Source organism: Solea senegalensis, unplaced genomic scaffold, assembly GCF_019176455.1.
Source record: "Solea senegalensis isolate Sse05_10M unplaced genomic scaffold, IFAPA_SoseM_1 scf7180000015769, whole genome shotgun sequence".
Taxonomy (NCBI): domain Eukaryota; kingdom Metazoa; phylum Chordata; class Actinopteri; order Pleuronectiformes; family Soleidae; genus Solea; species Solea senegalensis.
Window position 1 is genome coordinate 515 of NW_025321446.1, and position 19,055 is coordinate 19,569.

General features: G+C 40.7%; 2 protein-coding genes across 2 annotated transcripts; both read right to left on the reverse strand.

Moving 5' to 3' along the window:
- Positions 1 to 336: 336 nt before the first annotated feature.
- On the reverse strand, positions 337 to 4,275 carry LOC122762513 (sodium-dependent glucose transporter 1-like; the record flags this gene model as incomplete). Its single annotated transcript, XM_044017710.1, has 3 exons — positions 3,921 to 4,275; positions 837 to 1,005; positions 337 to 453 (listed from the first exon to the last, which is right to left on the reverse strand). Coding segments are annotated over exons 1-3 (553 nt in total), but the record flags the coding sequence as incomplete, so codon positions are not given.
- A 6,833-nt stretch (positions 4,276 to 11,108) lies between these two features.
- Positions 11,109 to 19,055, reverse strand: psmc6 (proteasome 26S subunit, ATPase 6). Its single transcript, XM_044017715.1, has 14 exons — positions 18,936 to 19,055; positions 18,497 to 18,576; positions 18,227 to 18,266; positions 17,979 to 18,031; positions 17,281 to 17,348; positions 16,493 to 16,607; positions 16,223 to 16,310; positions 16,028 to 16,089; positions 15,812 to 15,935; positions 14,286 to 14,347; positions 13,564 to 13,684; positions 13,399 to 13,479; positions 11,484 to 11,555; positions 11,109 to 11,397 (listed from the first exon to the last, which is right to left on the reverse strand). The coding sequence occupies exons 1-14, from the start codon at positions 19,018 to 19,020 to the stop codon at positions 11,279 to 11,281; spliced, it is 1,170 nt and encodes a 389-aa protein (XP_043873650.1). The 5' UTR covers positions 19,021 to 19,055; the 3' UTR covers positions 11,109 to 11,278.

Here is a 19,055-nt window from a genome sequence, read left to right on the forward strand (position 1 = left end):
AAAAGAAGGAAGATATTTCTCAACTGATGTTGGGAAGCACGGTTTTTCAAAAATACTAGCCCTATTCTAGTAATACCAAGCTAAATGCTAATCGATGAAGTACTCCTTTAACATTACATAGTCTAAATGGCATGCCAGTGTGTCACCGTCATGTACCCTACCAGTTTTGGGGCTTACTAAATGTGCCTGCTGTGCTTTATTTGCTATGAATGTATATTCGGAGAAGATCCAAAAATAAATCATACAGGAACAACAAAAAGGGAACGTTTAGGTTATGACCTTCATGAACCCATCAGCTAAATGTTTTCTTACTGTTGGTTGTAAATGTTCACTGACCTGTATCGAGAACACCCATAGACATCCCAATGCTGGACATGAACACAGTGAGGAGCAGAGCCTGCTTACAGAACGGGATGGCTAACATCCCAAACGCTGTGATGAGCAAAGAAAAACCTGCCGAGAAAAAAAATCACTAATCATTTTGGAGAACGCATCCAAAAGAGTCAGACGTAAATATTATTTATAGTACGTGATCAATCAATCTGGTGATTATTTTCTCAATTAAGAGATTGGTTGTTTGACTGAAATGATGTTCTCAAATGTCTCAAAATGATTTACATACATATAATGATTTAGTTTTTGTTATATACAGCAAAGAAAACTATAACACGCAGAGAACTTGTTTTATTCAGTCATTTCATAGGCTGAAACGCCATCTTTGTCACTAAATATACAGGTTTCCTTTAGGAATGGGTGTGGTTTGCAGTTGGGATTGACCACACCTCTTTACCCCAATGCCCTTTAACAACTGCAACACAATCTGAAGGAAGGTTTACCGAGCAGCAGATGGGGGTTGACGTAATCAAAGAGAAAGCCTCCAAAGAGAGATCCTCCGATGTATCCCACTGAGCGGCCGAAGAAGACGTAGGAGATGTTGCTGATGTCCTTTCTCACATTCACAGCCAGGTCCTCGAATGTGGGGCCAAGAACTGAGATACTCATCCCCTGACAACACAAGAGGGTTTACATGATGAAACATTTAATCACATGTAAGAATAGGAATTCACATGTGAATCAGTGTCTTTACAGTGTCTTTCCAAACATTGTGTTCCATCACTTTCTGATTTCTGAATCCCATTGCTTTGTTTAACATCTAATAACCTTTTTTTTTGCCAACTTATAAAACAAACAATACCTTGTGGGGTTTTTCTGTTGGAGTTTTTGACAGAAAAAGGAGGTAAAGTTAGCAGCCTATTGAGCCCACTGTTGCAGTCATTGGTCATATCGGCAGATCTTGGTGCATCCCTAACAGACAGTGATTACGTATATAAATATTCTGATAAGAAACACATGGCAGTTTCCATTTATACAGTAAATCTCAGTCATCTCACAGCTTTTGGTAGAGCTTCAGGTCATCCCATACTTCATTTTCTTGTAACCTTTGTATAAAGTGAGTCTGCTACTTGTAAATGTGTAAATACAAACAGTGACAGTGAAAGTTGAATGAACCGAGCAGAGTCTGCATCCAGTAACGTGATATGAGCTGAAGAGCAACCCTGTCAGTGCAGGAGGTGGATCCTTCACTGTGTGCTCAGACAAGTTACTGTATATGACCACATGTCATTCACATACTAACGAGTGTCACTGATGTAATTATTATAATTTAGTTAGACGATCAGAAACAACATATCAGTCTCGTGGCAGTGATGTTTACATGCTTTTACAAAGATCTGATCTTTCAAAGATTTAATTTGCTGTAGGAATAACATAAAACACAACTCCTTATATGGACATCTTGGGGTGTGTGTGTGTTTATAGGTCACATATTCAGGATTTAAAAAACACAAGTGTTTCATGTTCAAAATTTTAGTAAAGTAGCAATAATTGTGCAGAAGTCACAAAATAGAGCGTTTTTCCTCCTTTTTTGTTCATAAAAACGAGCCAAATTCAATCTGCTTTTAAACATTCTGACACTTTTTTGCTCAGGTGTGTTTATATAGTTGGTCAAACATGTCATGTTAGGATATAAGACCGTCTCTATTGCACATTCTTATAGCCTCTGTATAAACTGCATGTTTAAACATATTAATGGCAAAAAGCAGCCGAAAAGCTCCGTGTTCTAAGGGTTAAAAGCTGCGGGGAAACATTAACAGATAGAAAAATCCATATCTAGCAACAGCTTGAGTTAAGACAAAGACTGTGAGTTTGGTGTTTCTTTATTGGTTTTGGTTTGGTTTTTGTGTGACTTAACTCAAGTCTCAAAGAAAAGGCTTATGTTAGACCTGATGAACTGGTTCTGAAAGTTAAGATGTATTATGGCAACAGACATTTGATATTTATTTTGATTTAGGTTCAAATGTAAAATCAGTTAGTATTTAGTGTTTTAGTGTTAACACATTGTATTTAAATGGACAAAATATTATTATGTTCTTAAAATGTAAAAAAGAATCCAGTCGATGGTTTGTTTTAAGAGATGTGATTCAATAAAAAACAGATTACTTGGTTAAGCGTTGGAATAATTGGTAGAACACTTCATTAATAAGACAATCAACAGTTGCCTGTATAACCTGCACAGGAAGTTGCTGAACAAACCACATTGTGTGCATACTGTGGATTGTTTAAATATTAGGTGTGGAACATTATCCAGATGAGGCAGCATTTGTACCCAAATGTTTAAATGCATTTATTGTAAGTGGCTTTGGATAAAAGAGTCTGCTAAAAGACATGTAATGTCGTGTCATGTCGTGTAATGTCGTGTAATGACATGTCATGTCGTGTCATGTCGTGTAATGTCGTGTAATGACATGTCATGTCGTGTCATGTCGTGTAATGACATGTAATGTCGTAATGACATGTAATGTCGTCATGTCGCGTATGTGGTCATGTTCATGTCGTAATGACATGTAATGTGTAATGACGCGTAATGACATGCGTCGTAATGACATGTAATGTCGCGTAATGACGGTCATGTCGCGTCATGTTGTAAATGACGACATGTAATGTCGTGTGTAATGACATGTAATGTCGGTGTCATGGTAATGACATGTAACGTAATGTCGCGGTCATGCGCGGTCATGTAATGTCGCGGTAATGACATGTAATGTTGTGTAATGACGCATACATGGTCGTGTCATGTCGTGTAATGACATGTAATGTCAACATAATGTCGCACATAATGTCGCGGTCATGTCGTAATGACATTGTAACATGTAATGTCATGTAATGACATGTCATGTCGTGTCATGTCGTGTCATGTCGTGTAATGACATGTAATGTCGTGTCATGTCGTGTCATGGATGAAAATGCAACAATTATTAAGGGAAAAGTGAAAAAGGATTAGTAGACCATTAGTAGAGATGGTGGAGCTCTGTGTCCACACTGTGTACTTTATGTAGTACTTTATGTACTTTAAGTACACACAAATGTCTGCGGACGTTTCTTACTTCACACATAAAAGTTATTCAGTATTAAACATGATCATCTTCTTCAAGATAAATATAAACTATGTTAATAAGTTTGACAGCATGTCCCCCACACACACACACACACATTTATTAGGGATGGACTTATTGCCGATATGCCGATATTTCTGGAGTGTTTCGATCAATAACCGAAACATACGTCTTTCTTTTTACACGCCGCGAGGTCATTAAGTATATTCTCTAGTGAAATTAACATCATTATTATCATCATATTTTTACAGATTTTGTTGTTATCGAGCAGATATTCTTGTGCATCACCAATACCAGTCATGGGAAGTCACCACAATGGACTCATTGTATATATATGTATATATTATGGTATGTCATGTCATTCATAGCAACAGAATAACGCCTTAGCCAGCTACCAAGATAAGATTTCCACACACACACACACACACACACACAGGTGTCACAGGTGTCACAGGTGTCTTTATTTACCAAAGCCAGGAAGGACATGCAGAGAGTCAGCGTGATCATCCAGCGGCCGCACGCTCCACGTCCGCATCTGCCTCCGTCGAGCACCTGCTTGTCACAGCCGCGCTTCATTGTCCTCTTGCCCGCGCTCCTCGGCCTCTTCCCGGTGTCTCTCCTCTTGTCAAACAGAGTGTCCTCCTCCTGTTCGTCCGTGCGCTCGTGCTTGTCGTCGTTGTCCACGCTGGCAAACCGAACGTGCTTCTTCTTCACGACGGCCGTGGACGAGGACATGGCTGTCTCTGAGTGTTTTGTTTAAAGATGGACGGAAGGTGAGAGAGGAAGAACAGCTGACTGCATGAGGACATCACGACAGCGAACCCTCGTCTTCTTCTACGATCTGTCTCTCAAAGCACTTGACAACCAGCGCAAAGAGTCACTTAGCGCCACTTGCTGCTCCGGAATGTGAATGAGATGAATTCACAAGAAATGAAGGAAACGTTGAAACTGAATTCACTTTCAATGTTTCAGGTTGGACATTCGATCCACATCCAACGGCAGATCCAGATCCAACGGCAGATCCAGATCCAAAGGCAGATCCAGATCCAAAGGCAGATCCAGATCCAACGGCAGATCCAGATCCAACGGCAGATCCAGATCCAAAGGCAGATCCACATCCAACGGCAGATCCAGATCCAAAGGCAGATCCAGATCCAACGGCAGATCCAGATCCCTCGTATGAAACAAAGTGATTTGCCACAGTAAAATGTTTTTAACAAAACTATTTATACTTTTATAAAGTATAAATATACTTTATACTTAGTTAAGTATAAAGTAAGTATAAAAAATGACTTGAAATGAGTGCGTAAACATAGCGTTAGACTGTCAGGACACACCTCTTTTTTATCCCATGTAAATAGTTGCTAATCTTTTTCCATGTGTTCATTTTTGTCTTGTTCTTTTAAACATGTATATATACATGTATATACAGTATATGTATATATACATAATGGAGAATACATCAGTAGCTGTCAGTAAATACTTAAACCCATCATTGTGTTCCACTAAGGCCTGCATGTCACAAAGGCCTATGTACAAAAACGTGGTTGTGTTTATGTAAATGTGTTTATGCAGCGTATCTGTATCTTGCTCTGCTAATAAATCTATTTATCTATCTGTCTCACTGCCTTATGCTGTCTCACTGAGGGTGAGCATAGCTTACCAGACATCCTTGAATCACTGAAGGACACACTGAGATTTTCTTTTATCTTGTTTCTAAATCTTTTACAAAACATACAGTAGCCATAGAAGAATACATGCTTCTATTAGATGAACACTAGAATAAAAATACACAGCAAAGTGATCAAAGTGACACAAATCACGAGACTTCACATTGTCTAAAATGGAAGTGTCTGCTAAGAGTATGCTCTGCAGTTCTGTATTAGGACCAGGTTGTACCATTCTTTAGTGATTTGCACTCCTGAGGTGTGAGGTTGGTTGGAGCAGGGCAGTTGCTAGGAATTGTGGAGCCCCTGAAAGAAAATAGGCGTGGGCCCCTCTACCCCATTCATTGCCACTTTTTTATTATGATGTTTTTCTGTTTTCCGGTTTTCTTGACGGTGCCTGGTGTATAACCACTCAACAATGAGTATTATTATGTAAATGATGTATTATTAGTACTCTGATTGCAGATAAATCTTCAATTAACCACTGAACAAATAGGTAGTGGGTATTTTATTGTATTTATTATCAAGCACAGAACTTAAATGTGCAGGTAAAACCAACAGCACATGAAATAAACAAAAACAAAGCCTGATCTAATCTCAATTTAGCTTAACTAGCGTGCATGTCTGATGTCTGTCAGTCTGATGTCTGTCTGTCTGTCAGTCTGATGTCTGTCTGTCTGTCAGTCTGATGTCTGTCAGTCTGATGTCTGTCGTCTGATGTCTGTCTGTCTGTCAGTCTGTGTCTGTCTGTCAGTCTGATGTCGTCAGTCTGTCAGTCTGCTGTCCTGTCTGATGTCTGTCTGTCAGTCTGATGTCTGTCTGTCTGTCAGTGTCTGTCCTGTCAGTCTGATGTCTGTCTGTCTGTCGTCAGTCTGTGATCAGTCTCAGTCTGATGTCTGTCTGTCAGTCAGTCTGTCAGTCTGATGTCTGTCTGTTGTCAGTCAGTCTGTCAGTCTGATGTCAGTCTGTCAGTCTGATGTCTGTCTGTCTGTCTGTCAGTCTGATGTCTGTCTGTCTGTCGTCTGATGTGTCTGTCTGTCTGTCAGTCTGATGTCTGTCTGTCTGTCAGTCGTCTGCTGTCTGTCAGTCAGTCTGATGTCAGTCTGTCAGTCTGATGTCTGTCTCAGTCTGCTGTCTGTCAGTCTGATGTCAGTCCTGGGTCTGTCGTCTGTCAGTCTGTCTGTCTGTCAGTCTGATGTCTGTCTGTCTGTCAGTCTGATGTCTGTCTGTCTGTCAGTCTGATGTCCGTCTGTCAGTCAGTCAGTTGAAGGGGAGAATGACAGTCTGTAAACGAGGCACTATAGTGTGACGGACATTTGAAACAGATGTTCAGAGTGGAGTCTTAATTGAAGCGCGATGATACAGAGAACAACAGGATGCATCCTCTGTGTGCTCTGTGTTTAATATAGTCCGATATAAAGGAAACACCTGTTCAGGTGATATGGTGGAGCAGTCAGCTGCAGCATACGATGGTTATGACACATATACGAGGTTATTCATTCATTCATTCATCTGATGATTCCTGAGAGTGTGAGCGAGAAGGACAATATAAATGGCATGTTATAAGGGGTCAGGTGGCTAAGCTGCCTCTCAGTTCTCACAGTCTTCTTGTTGTTATGAACCTCAAAATGTCTTTTCCTCGACAAACTGATGTTTGACTTCTGCAGGAGAGCACGTCCTGTACCATGTACATATAACAACACCGTACTGATTATTAGGTTCATTTACTCAAAAGATGCACATGCTACCATTTTTATCAACACTCTCTGTTGCTGCTTTATAAATGACATTGTATTTGCTATAAACATGTCATCATTGACTGTATAAACTTGTAACCTGATACAGTTGTTGTGTATCTGCTCCTGGTCTCTCTCTACCTCATCTCCCTCTTGTCCTTTCTCTCCCCCCTTTCTGTCCCCCACCTCTCCGCTATCCCCCATTTTCCTTTCACCCCAACCGGTCGAGGCAGATGCTGCACATGTGTGAGTCTGGTTCTGTCAGAGACGGAGTTTTCTCTCTCCACTGATTCTCTGCTTTCCTTGATGTTGTCTATGTACAGAGCCTTGAGATAATGTATGTTATGATTTGGCGTTTATTATTATTATTATTGAGAACAAATAAGCAAAAACAATTTACTGTTATTATTGCACTTAATAATAACAGCATATAAACTATTGGTTTAAGTGCTGACTCAAGCTGATGAGATGTCAGAGGACCACAGAGATCTTTTGTTCCAACTTAATGTTGGGAAAATATTTTTTGAGGGCTCTGTTATCTCTATTTTTTTTTCTTCTACAAAATCCTACATCTGTGCCACATTTTTTGCATATTGTTATACTTAAAGGAGACATATTATACCCTATTTCCCCCATTAAAATACTTCCCTGGTGTCCTAATGAACATGTCAGTGACATGCTTTGGTCAAAATACCACAAGGATGAAGAATCATAGTAGTTCAATAACCCTGCTAAACCCGCCCCTTTCAGAACGCTCGGTTTTCATACATGGTCCCTTTATATGCAAATGAGACACAGGCAAACACACACCCACTTCTTCCAGGGGGTTTCTGATTTGTCCTCTTTACAGCGCTCACTCGCTCAGCTCCTGTTCCCTGAGCTCCATTCCTCTCCCCCTCCCTCCACTAGTTCTTTGACAATATCAACATGGCAGCGTGCGTCACAGGAAGAGACGTCCTACATAAGGATGGAGCCGAACACTGTCCAACTGTAAATCAGTTAAAAACACTTAGCACACAGCACCACTGATCCACCGCTGACCTTTGTATGTGACTGTATCAGACTGAGTTTGTGCTCCGGTCATGGAGGACGTACTGAACAAATATGTTTAATTAGGACGTGTCAGAATGGTCAGTTATGACCTCTGTGTGACCTTTTCTTAACAATGTGTGTGTTTGTACGTCGCTGACTAAATACTGATGTGAAGTGGTGCGAACACACGAACACACGTTTGCTGACTTTACACATTTGCACATTAGCTTCATATATAAAATCCTCTGTAAAACACTGTGCTCCACTGTGCAGCCACCAACAGCAGGGACAGGGACAAGGTGGAGCTAAGGTGGAGCTAAGGTGGAGCTCTCGAGGTAAACTTACTGGTGGGTGGTAACATTTGCGGTGAAATGCACATGCTGCCGTCATAAGCACAGGGAATTCAACATGGAGTGTTTTATCACCTATACTTACACTAAGGGGAACCACGAAAACATGACTGAGTATTCTTTTTCCACACTTTGGCGACTGGTAGGGCCTCCAGAATGGTTAAAAAGTTGATTTTGCATGATATGTCCCCTTTAAGTGCTCCAAGACAGTAGCCAAAGGAACATCACAGAAAAACACGAGAGCTAAGGGGAAGCTATCCGACCGTTGAGAGAATACCACATAAATGAGTTGCACGTTGTTGCCTTTGCTCCCCTGATTCCAAGCTCTTTGTCATCCTGGACAACATAATGTAACACTAACATAGTGTAATGATTCTTGTGTATCATGACATTACACATGAACTGAGTCTGTATGAGAGCAAAGCTGAGTCTCACCAGACGCAATGAAGCAACCAGAACGACAAAGAGCCGCTCTTTCTGAATCCAAGTTAAAGGACATGGAGTCAGGGGAGCAAAGGCAACCTCTGCTTTAATTGAGACAGCAGTGGACAGTGCTTATCAGGGGGTCTAATGATAAGGGGGTAGCAGCCTCTAGCCCATCCCAGGATTGAAGCAGGATCCTCACCTCTTGACCATGGGCTGCCACGGATTAAGTTCCCTGGCCGGTAATCGAAGCCAGGCCGCGGCAGTGAGAGCCCCAAATCCTAACCACTAGACCAGCAGGGATAGTGTCCTGGCTGATTGCACTGTTGTTTGTTTCTCAAAATGCCCAAAATGTGATCAACTATGTTGGTGGACAACATAATGTAACACTAACATAGTGTAATCATTCTTGTGTGGAACACTTTCTGCCATTTTGAGGTTCTTTGTTGTTTGTTGAGGGTGATGATTTAACCACTTAAGCCCTGTTTTATACTTTCATCTCAAAATTACAGATCTACAAGTTTACAAGTGTTGTAGATCTGTTATTTTCACCGTTTTTGATCCAATTTGCTTTGTGAAGGACATTGAATAATATATGCTATATATATATATATAAATATGTATGCTTTGTTTTTATGGTCAGTTGTCCTTTCAACAGTTTCATTATAAACAGTAGTTACAATTAATCAAACACTAACTGATTAACTACTGTTACAATAAAACATCTGCACATAAGATGCATACTATATACTACATTGTCAATAGGTACATTATGTACATGCTGTACTGTCCGTTAAAATTGCATACGATCATTATACTATTGTTTTCCATACTTTAAGTTCTGATTGCATGTAGACTCATTTTTTTTTCATGTAATCTTGTTCAAACTCAACCTTTTCCACACTATTCCTCTACTTTTCATGTCCAGATTTGTGACAGGCAGCAGGCAGTCTGTGGAGACCCCAGCAGCCCAGTTTCACCCGTGCCAACACAGACTGAGCCCTGGAGAGGACAACAAGGGAGACTACACCTATATATGTATATATGCGCAAATGTTTTTGTTAAATGTCATATCTGTATATGTTAAGTACTTTGTTATAAACTAATTTGTTCAAATTCATTTGGCTGCTGTCTCCATTTTGGTGACGACTGATTGGTCATTTTACAAACTGCCAAACATTCCTAATGTCAAGTTCTCCCCTCCTTTGTGCAATCTCCACTTGAAGGAGTTGGACATCTACCCAGAGTTGCTGGACTTCACTCAATAACCACACTTTTCTTTTCCTCTTATCTTCTTTTATTTTGTGATTTCAAGGTTTCAGGTAAGCAGGTAGCTTGCAAGTAAGCAGGTAGGTGAAAAACCTTTTGAAACAATAAACAAGAAAAAGATTGTTTTTACAATGTTCTGGAAAATATACATTTTTAACAATTATTTTCTTTTTCCTCTTAAATTAAACAAAGTGCAACATAAATTCTCCCACTGTTATTATTAATGCATTTAGGGATTTCATTAAGTTAATTTCAGATTTTAAATATTTTGCATTTACTTAATTTAAATAATGTCACCACAAGAATATGATATCATAATCATTTTAACTAATTTATCTGCAACACATAAGCTCACTCAACAATCATGACATCATTAAATTATGAAATGAGAATCAAACGTGACACACACTGGCATTTATAAGGTTAACGACCGCACTGCCGGTTCTGCCCCGTGGCTAACGCTAGCGGCTATCGCCTGCACAAACATTTCATTTCGATTGTTCGCTGGGTTTCCTGATGGGCTTGGCGTCTTACCGGCTGCCTCTCTGGTGTTTGTAGATTTGTTTGCACGGGGTTGGATATTTTTGCGCTAAGCACTGCTTCAGTTTGCGTCTTCGCTTCACTTTACTTTCTCATTGATGTTGTGTGCCACATCTTTTATAGTCCGTGCAGCAACTCGGACTGCCGAAAGGTTCCTTTCCGCTTTGCGACATGAGTTTATTAATTATTCCTTTAGTTTGACTTCACACCTAACAAACCAGTTAAATTACAAGTAGTACAGCAAATAATATTTGGGTGGAATAAACTTTTTAAAGTAAATACTTGTATTGAAAATGTTATAACCCTATTATTAGGTAGCATTCTACAATGGTGGGCCTGAAACTGCTGCAATTGCACCACTCACGCACTAAATGGTGCTGTGGTGAAAAATGAAGGGGCTTAATTCCGCAGGCCTAAAACTGCTGCCTGCGGGCTGCCAGTTACATACCATTGGACGCATGAGTATTTTTTGTTGCAGTAGCACAAGTGGCTGCTGGAAAAAAATGGTCTCCAAGGCAGAGGGGGCGGTGCTCTACCCAGTTCTTATAATACACCCATGGGCTTCACCCACTCATCTCTACTACACCAACAACAAATTCAAATTCACATTCACACTCAGAAGAAGAAGTAGAACACGTGTTATGACAGAGTGATATATTTCAGGACATGAAGTTATTTTACACAAGTGTTCCAAGTAAAGGAGTCAAAGCTGTTGGACATAAAACTGTTGTCTCTGGTCTCACAGAACACAGCAAATCCATGACAATGCAATGGAAAACATTAGGTAGAGAAAGGGACACACAGAAGCTTTATACAGGTTTGTAGTCCAACTTAGACTCCAGCTTCTTTGAATCTGCCACCTTCCTCACAGCTTTCATGAAGTCTTCCTGAGTGACATACTCTCGATCGGCACGGATGGCAAACAGACCTACAAGCACACAACACAGAGGTTAACACCACATTGACCAAGGGATTCTGAGTGAGCAGGAACTGTGAGGCCAATTCACATCTCACCTGCTTCCGTGCACACATTCCTCAGATCGGCTCCGTTGAAGCCGTCTGACAGTTTCACGATGGCTTCAAAATCTGCAAATAAGCAAAGATAATGATTATCGGACAAAGCGATTATTTAAAAAAATATCAAATATCGGCCTACGATGAAAGTAGGGCTGGACAAGTTATCATGATAAAACATTTACACGTCAGTCAAAATCAATAAATATCAGGATAAATGAGTTCAGATTTAGAGTGAACGTTGAAGAAACAGGGTTTTTAACATTTTTTATGGACAAACAGAAACAGCACACATCTTTTGAACCATTCAAAGTCATATATATATATATATATATATATATATACATATATATGTACATACATACATACGTGTTGCAATGCATAAATATATTGATATATATATTGAACCTTTGTTATATTGTGATTGAACAGTTACATTTCACAATATGCAACTTTTAACTTTGAATCATCTGCCGCCCTAAATTTACATTAAGTATACTAAATATAAATTACATATGTCAATTATTTTATAGGGTAATATACATATTCTCATTGCGTTTGCATTTCCAGTACTATTCAGGAGCTTTGCAACAAAAGAATTTCACTCCGGGGATCAATAAAGTCATTAATGTCTTACATTTGAATCTTTTCTTTAAGATGTGCTAGTGCAATGGCCACATCTCCAACTGACTCAGCATCATCATTGTGGCGCTTTTCCACTAGTGCAACTTGCCTCGGCACAGCGCGGTAATTCTGCTTTTCCATTATTGATAATACCTGGTACTTTTAGTAGTTCCTACTCTGGCAACTATGCGTGACGTCGTCAAACTGCCGTCCACTGATTGGTCAGAGTGCCGTCACAGGAAGAGGCATGAGCAAGACGTCCGACTCAAGATTCAATTCACGAACAATCAGTTAAAAAGACTTAACCATCCTGAAAATGTGGGTTAACCCCCAACAGCATTAGCATTCTGGTGTATTTAGCGACGGCACTGCCTGTGATCACAGGTCGCAGCACCACAAACCCTGTCGCTGTATTTCACTTTAGTGACTGTGTCAGAAGGAAGTACTGAACAAATCTGATTCTAATGATTCAGTTCCACTGAAACCAACTGCTTCACAAGTCACTCGTCGCGAGTGTATGTGTGTATGTGTCTCGTATACAAAGTCATGGCAGTTTCATGTGTCGAGCTAAGGTCAGGCAGTACTATGTAGTGGAAGAGCGCCATTAGAGATAGATCTGTGGCATTTCTACTACACTGCACACACTGGTGCTCTCAGTCAGTCAGCTGTCGAGTTTAAAACTTGTCAAGTGGTCTATTAAACATTTGCGATTAACAGATGGACAGACAGAGATTCCTTGAGTTAATAGATGGGCGAGCATCTGTGATGTCACATTGTCATAAGAGGAATTTCTTTTCAATGTTTTTTACTACTAGGCAGAGACTGATGAAAAGATCGGACACACAGACGGACCTTCCTTGAATAAGTCGAGGGGTGGCATTCACTTTCATCATCTGTGACATCTCGTCTTACATCACAGGAAATTAAAAACTATACTTTGTTAGAAAGAAAACATAAACATCCCATACATGCACGGCACAGTGACACATTAAAGTGTAGCACAGGTGCAAAATATCTTGCTTTCTTCAGTGATAATGCTCTGCTTTATCCAATTATATCACACAGTAAATATTGAACTGAAGCTCAACTTGAAAAAGTTCTATCCAAAATGTAACCACGAGAAAATCTGACGTTTTCCTATGCTAGCTGTGATATGTGGAAAAGGACACTAGCACTAGCACCAGGCTCCCTTTGGTGAAAAAGGGCTGTGGGACAATTCAGTGATGACAAAGGCTGGGAAACAATAGAAGTGACTAATTACACACAGGAGGATGGAGGGATGCTCTCTTACCTATTTCTCCATGCTTGGTGATGGGACTGGAGTGGATCTTGAGGATGTCCAGACGAGCCTGTTCATTGGGCAGCTCAATGTCTGCAGAACAAAGAAGGACGTTTAGTCAAGTGTGGTCAAACAGAACGGACGGACTGATGAACGGGAACAGGAAGGAGATCTTACGGATTTTACGGTCCAGTCTGCCAGGTCTCAGCAGTGCCGGGTCCAGGGTGTCGGGTCTGTTGGTGGCCATGATCATCTTGACTCTGTGCAGCGTGTCGAAGCCGTCCATCTGGTTCAGCAGCTGATGTTAGACACACACAACATGTCAAATAAACCAATTATTAACGATTTATGAATTATTTGAGTGTTCTTAATAAAATCAACTTCTTTAATATTATGAGCAAGAGAGTGGTGGGACGATGACTCGTTTTCCCAGAGTAGCGTATTGGTTGTGTACATGAAAACGCAAGGGTGGAACTTTAGAGGTTTTCCCCACTCCAGGATGTGTTTTCCAAAAACAGCGCTGCAGTGCTCCTAAAGTGACCGTTCTGAGTGGATAAACATTTCTCCTGAACTTGTATTCGTAGGTATGAGCCCTGACACTGAGGTTTACTGTGCTCCTGGGAAGACAGCTGTAGAAATGGTTTTACATGCTGACCTACTCCATGTATGTATGTTATGGTGAATGGTTTGTGTTTGTATTTATATAGCGCTTCTCTAGTCTTGATGACCACACAAAGCTGCATTACTCTACAGTTTTGCCATTCACACTTTCATACAGCGCACCTATGTGCAGCGCATATTCTATCACTCATCTTTCATACCCATTCACACGCTGCCAGCACAGCAACGTGTGGTTAAGTGTCTCGCCCATCGGCATGTAGCACATGTGTGACTTTTACCTCCATCAGAGTCCTTTGGATCTCTCTATCTGCAGAGGTTCCCTCAGAGAAACGACGGCCACCTGCAGGACAACACAAACACATGACAGGACATTTAGTAACAATTGAGCACACAAGGTTCCAGCTTCCGCTCAAACACCACATAAAAAATACATGTAGTCTCCCAGGTCCACAGTGCAACAAAACCGTTTGAACTGTTTGAGTGTAAATTGCTAACACTCAAATGGTGTTGGGCTAATCTCTGCTTTTCTCGTGGACATCAACCAGGGACCTTATCTCCCCTCCCTCTTATGTGACCCCTGCTTCTGTGTTTTATTTTGTATTAACATTAATTGTTAATGATAAACTTTATTTGTTACTTATTTTGTTTAATTCTTTCTCCTAAAAAGAACCAATGTAAGTCCCATCAAGGCCCCAGATGGAGTGGTATCGTTAAAATCTTAATGATATCCATCCCTATATACAGCGTATACCTGTGCATCATGTAGACTACACAACTGCTTTATGAGTTCTCTTCATATTTAGTTATCGTCCAACGTGCCTCGTTCACCGTCATTCTCATGAATGCTGCACACACAGGGAGCAGTGAACAGGAATATCTGTATTAGACCGGCCCCTTCACTGACTTTGATCACCATCATTCTTCCTTAAGTGTAAGTCACTGCAAAAAATGTGCTCACTAGAGCCCTGAGCTACACTTGGAAATGTTTAGAAATGATTCCCAGTTCTCCAAAACACGTATAAAGTGAAATAAATGTAAAAAGAGAACTTTATGTCAAGGAACTAACCATGGGTCTCTGAAACAAGAGCGAGGTAGAGAATCAAAAGCATATGCTGACAAGTTAACTGGCATATGAAGTATGACCTTCTTTTTTTGCCATTCAGGTTGTTCATGGAGTTTGACCTGCTGATACCGATTTTAGCCAAATCCAATTTCATTTTTTCAAACCACTTTACAGCAGAGATTTCTTTTCTTTTTTTAATATAAAATTCTATCATAGAAATACAAATAACCTTTCAGTCATGTCCTGTCAAATGGAACAAGTTAACACATAAATTCTTAATGAAGAAAATCTTAAAAGTGCAGCGTTATGGAATAACCATTCCTTCCAAAGAGCCGCCTTGTTGTTCACCATGCTTCCTGCTCCGTGGACATCCCCAAGAAGGAACTCTCAGTAACAAGTTGGTGCTGGTTGTACTGTCTACATCTTAGTCAATATGAATACTGTAGAATAAGGATGCCGTGTGGAAATCCCCACTTCTCTGTCTGTCGACTCTCTGAGCAAACTTGTTATCCAGAGCCTCTGCTAACTGCTAACACGTTAGCCTCTCCACCTGCACCAGTGCACGTTACAACGTGTGCTGCTGTTGCTGAGCACTGTTGATCATGCGGCGCGCGAGGGCATTTGATCGGCATTAAATCAGCATATCTCTGTCTGACTGGCATGAAAATCGGCCAGTTCCGGGCACCGGCCGATCATGAAGGTTCACCTGAGGGAAGCAAGACTGGAGTAAGAATCACTCACCGATGGCATCAATTTCATCCATAAAGATGATGCATGGCTGATGGTCCCTGGCATAGTTGAACATCTCTCTGATCAGCCTGGCACTTTCACCAATGTACTTGTCCACAATGGAGCTGGACACCACCTGCAGCACATAAAACACACGCAGAGATACCGTCAACTGATCGCATGCATTGCAGTGTGGCGGTAAATGCCGAGCATAGAGCATATAGTCACCTTGAGGAAGTTACAGTCGAGCTGACTGGCCACTGCTCTGGCAAGAAGAGTCTTCCCAGTGCCTGTTTCAGAGAGAAATCTCTGTTTAGCATTTGTGTCAAAGGATTCAAGTGAATAAAATGAAAGATATGATTCAAAAATCTCTTTTTGCAAATGTACAGTCATAGAAGTAAGAGGTGAGAGTGAGCCACTTACCTGGAGGTCCATAGAGCAGACAACCTTTAGGGGGAATGATCCCTACCCTCTGGAAGAGCTCAGGGTTGGTCAGAGGAAGCTCAATCACCTGCCACAGAACAGCGACAGCACTATTACACTCTCAATGGAAAGAAGTCAACATTTACCACAGCTCAGAAGGTAGAGCAAACATTTATATCATAGTATGTTGCAAAATGCAAATGCAAACACATACCATGAGAGCCTCTGATCACCTACAACACAAACTGCCAAACAAAGCCAAAGTTGTACCTCTCTAAGTTCACGGATCTGTTCAGAGAGGCCTCCAATCTCAGAGTAGGAGACACTGCCAGGGTCTTCATGGGACATGTTGTACACCAGAGGATCCACCTCTCTGGGCAGGTACCTTTGCAAGAACAGGAAAAACATGTAAGCCAACATTCATCATCAGATATTTGACTAGCTGTCAAATATCTGGAGCACATCTGTGAACATTGACATCTAGGACATGCTGTTTAAATGAAGTCACTGCTGGGTGGACATTTGTACACAAAGATTAGAGCATTGCTTATAACTCTCCTTCGGTGTATGAGAAGGGCTACAACACTATTGTTACAGTCTGTATGGTCTACAGACAATTACTTTCATTGTCATAACATATGGAATTTATGTCCCCATTCTCCATGTTCATGTGACAGAGGTGATGCACCGCTCTCTTTATCATATGTCATCGAAGCATTTCTGTGAAATTTAGGATTTAACTTTTTAACTTTCTCTAATATCCGTTCTGATGATGAGATCAAGAATTAGTTCAGCTCATCAACAAAGTAATGGATGAGGATCTGAGAGACTGGCACTGCAGTTAAATTTCTGACATGCACAGAAAAGTAAAGTAAAGTAAAGCAGATGCAGACCAATAAAATCCATTTTCTATTTCTCGTGGTTGGAGGAAAATAAAACTACAATTTTCACGGGGAAAATGCAATCATTCAGTTCAAAGATCAACAAACCAATGTCTTGTTGGACTCAGATTCTGATACCGTTTCACTGATTCCAATTAACAAACTTATCCAGCTTACCTCATTATAGTAAGAGTGGTCATGTCCAGAGCCACTCTGGTGCCCGGCTTCAGCTGCGACTTGTCCAACTGTGATCAATGATTTTAGTGGTTAAAGCCTTAATGTACCAAGACTCAGTAAAAAGAAACAAACATAAAATATCTATTTATATTTCTTAAAACTAATAAATACTCTAACAAAAACAGTAAAATGCTAAATTAATTTTGATAGTAACTGACGTAATTTAGCTACCAAGTCTGTGTCCTGGTTTAGAGCAGGTTGATCTCTAACAATGCTTGAAACCATGAGTTAAAAAGTCGATATCAGTAACTGTATAAACTTGTAACCTGATACAGTTGTTGTGTATCTGCTGCTGGTCTCCCTCTCTCTCTTCTGTCTCTCCCTCATCTCCCTCTTGTCCTTTCTCTCCCCCCATTTTCTGTCCCCCACCTCTCCACTATCCCCCATTTTTCCTTTCATCCCAACCGGTCGAGGCAGATGACTGCACATCTCTGAGCCTGGTTCTGTCAGAGATTTCTTCCTGTTAAGAGGGAGTTTTTTCTCTCCACTGATGCCTAGTGCTTGCTCATTGTGTGAACTGTTGGGGGTCTCTGCTCTCTTTGATGTTGTCTATGTACAGTGCATTGAGATAATGTATGTTATGATTTGGCGCTATACAAATAAAATTGAATTGAATTGAATGCTGGTTCAGCTCTTACCTGTCTACGACATCCCACCACATATCGGGGCCCATTGGTAGCCTTGACAATAACTAAAAAAAAGATACACACACACACACAAATTATGGTTATAATTAACAAATATATTCATGCGCAGACTGAGTTTGTCAATACAGCTTGATAATAGCCATTTAAGGTAAATGCAGCAACAATGGAAAACTGAATGGTTCTTGGTGGCACTCAGCCGTGATGTGTGTATCCAGAGAGTGATCTACAAAGAAACTTACACTTCTCCTCAGTCAGCTGTTTGAGCACTTCTCCAACAATCTGAAGGAAAACAAGGCAAAGTTAGAATAAGACATGATAACAGATACTGTGCTAATCAGTGACATGACAACTGTAACCACATCCTCACATCACATTTGTATGTAAAATGTTGAGACATCATGTGCGTTCCCATTTACATTACTTACTACATAACTTTTGTTTTAAACAGGACTTTCTTTCGGGTTAAATCGAATGATTCGCTCCACAGATGTGACACACTGACTCGTTACCTGTCCGACACTCTGCAGAGCCTTCAGATCGTTCTCCGACTTCTCGTACTGTTTGGTTTGTTCCCTCAGCTGCTCTCTTACTGGAAAACAAACGTTTAACAGCGTCACAAACAACTGGATAATGATCATTCAAACACCGCTCACTGTCTGATTTAACGTTAGCAGGCTAGAAATCAGAGTTATGCATAGAAAGACTGTGGACCACTGAATATTCGAGGCCGTTTTTGACTAGATGTTCGGTCCTCGTAGGCTAAGCTAGCATTACTAGCGCTGACCGCTTAACTTCCATTCATTTCTATAGCGATGCTAACTGCATGACAAAGCAGTAACTACCTATCCGGCTAACTGGCGCTTGCTATCCATTACAAAGAGAGCTGTTTAAGGCATAACGTGCGTATTTCTACAACACAACAGAGGTGCGTGTTAAACTGCCACTTACATTCTTTTAACCGCCCGTCAACTTCTTTATGTTCGAGTAATTTTTTCCTGTAATCCTGTAGCGCTTTTTCTCTGCCGTCCGCCATGTTGCCCACTTGAATGCTGGGAAATTCTGCCTCGT

What these genes read in the sequence shown, in the direction of transcription:
- psmc6 (XM_044017715.1), bottom strand. Translation starts at nt 19,020, where the DNA reads ATGGCGGACGGCAGAGAAAAAGCGCTACAGGATTACAGGAAAAAATTA. An exon ending in TCGACTGTAACTTCCTCAAG is followed by an intron (nt 15,936 to 16,027) that starts GTGACTATATGC and finishes TATGTGCTGCAG; the next exon opens with GTGGTGTCCAGCTCCATTGT. An exon ending in CACCAAGCATGGAGAAATAG is followed by an intron (nt 11,556 to 13,398) that starts GTAAGAGAGCAT and finishes GCTTATTTGCAG; the next exon opens with ATTTTGAAGCCATCGTGAAA.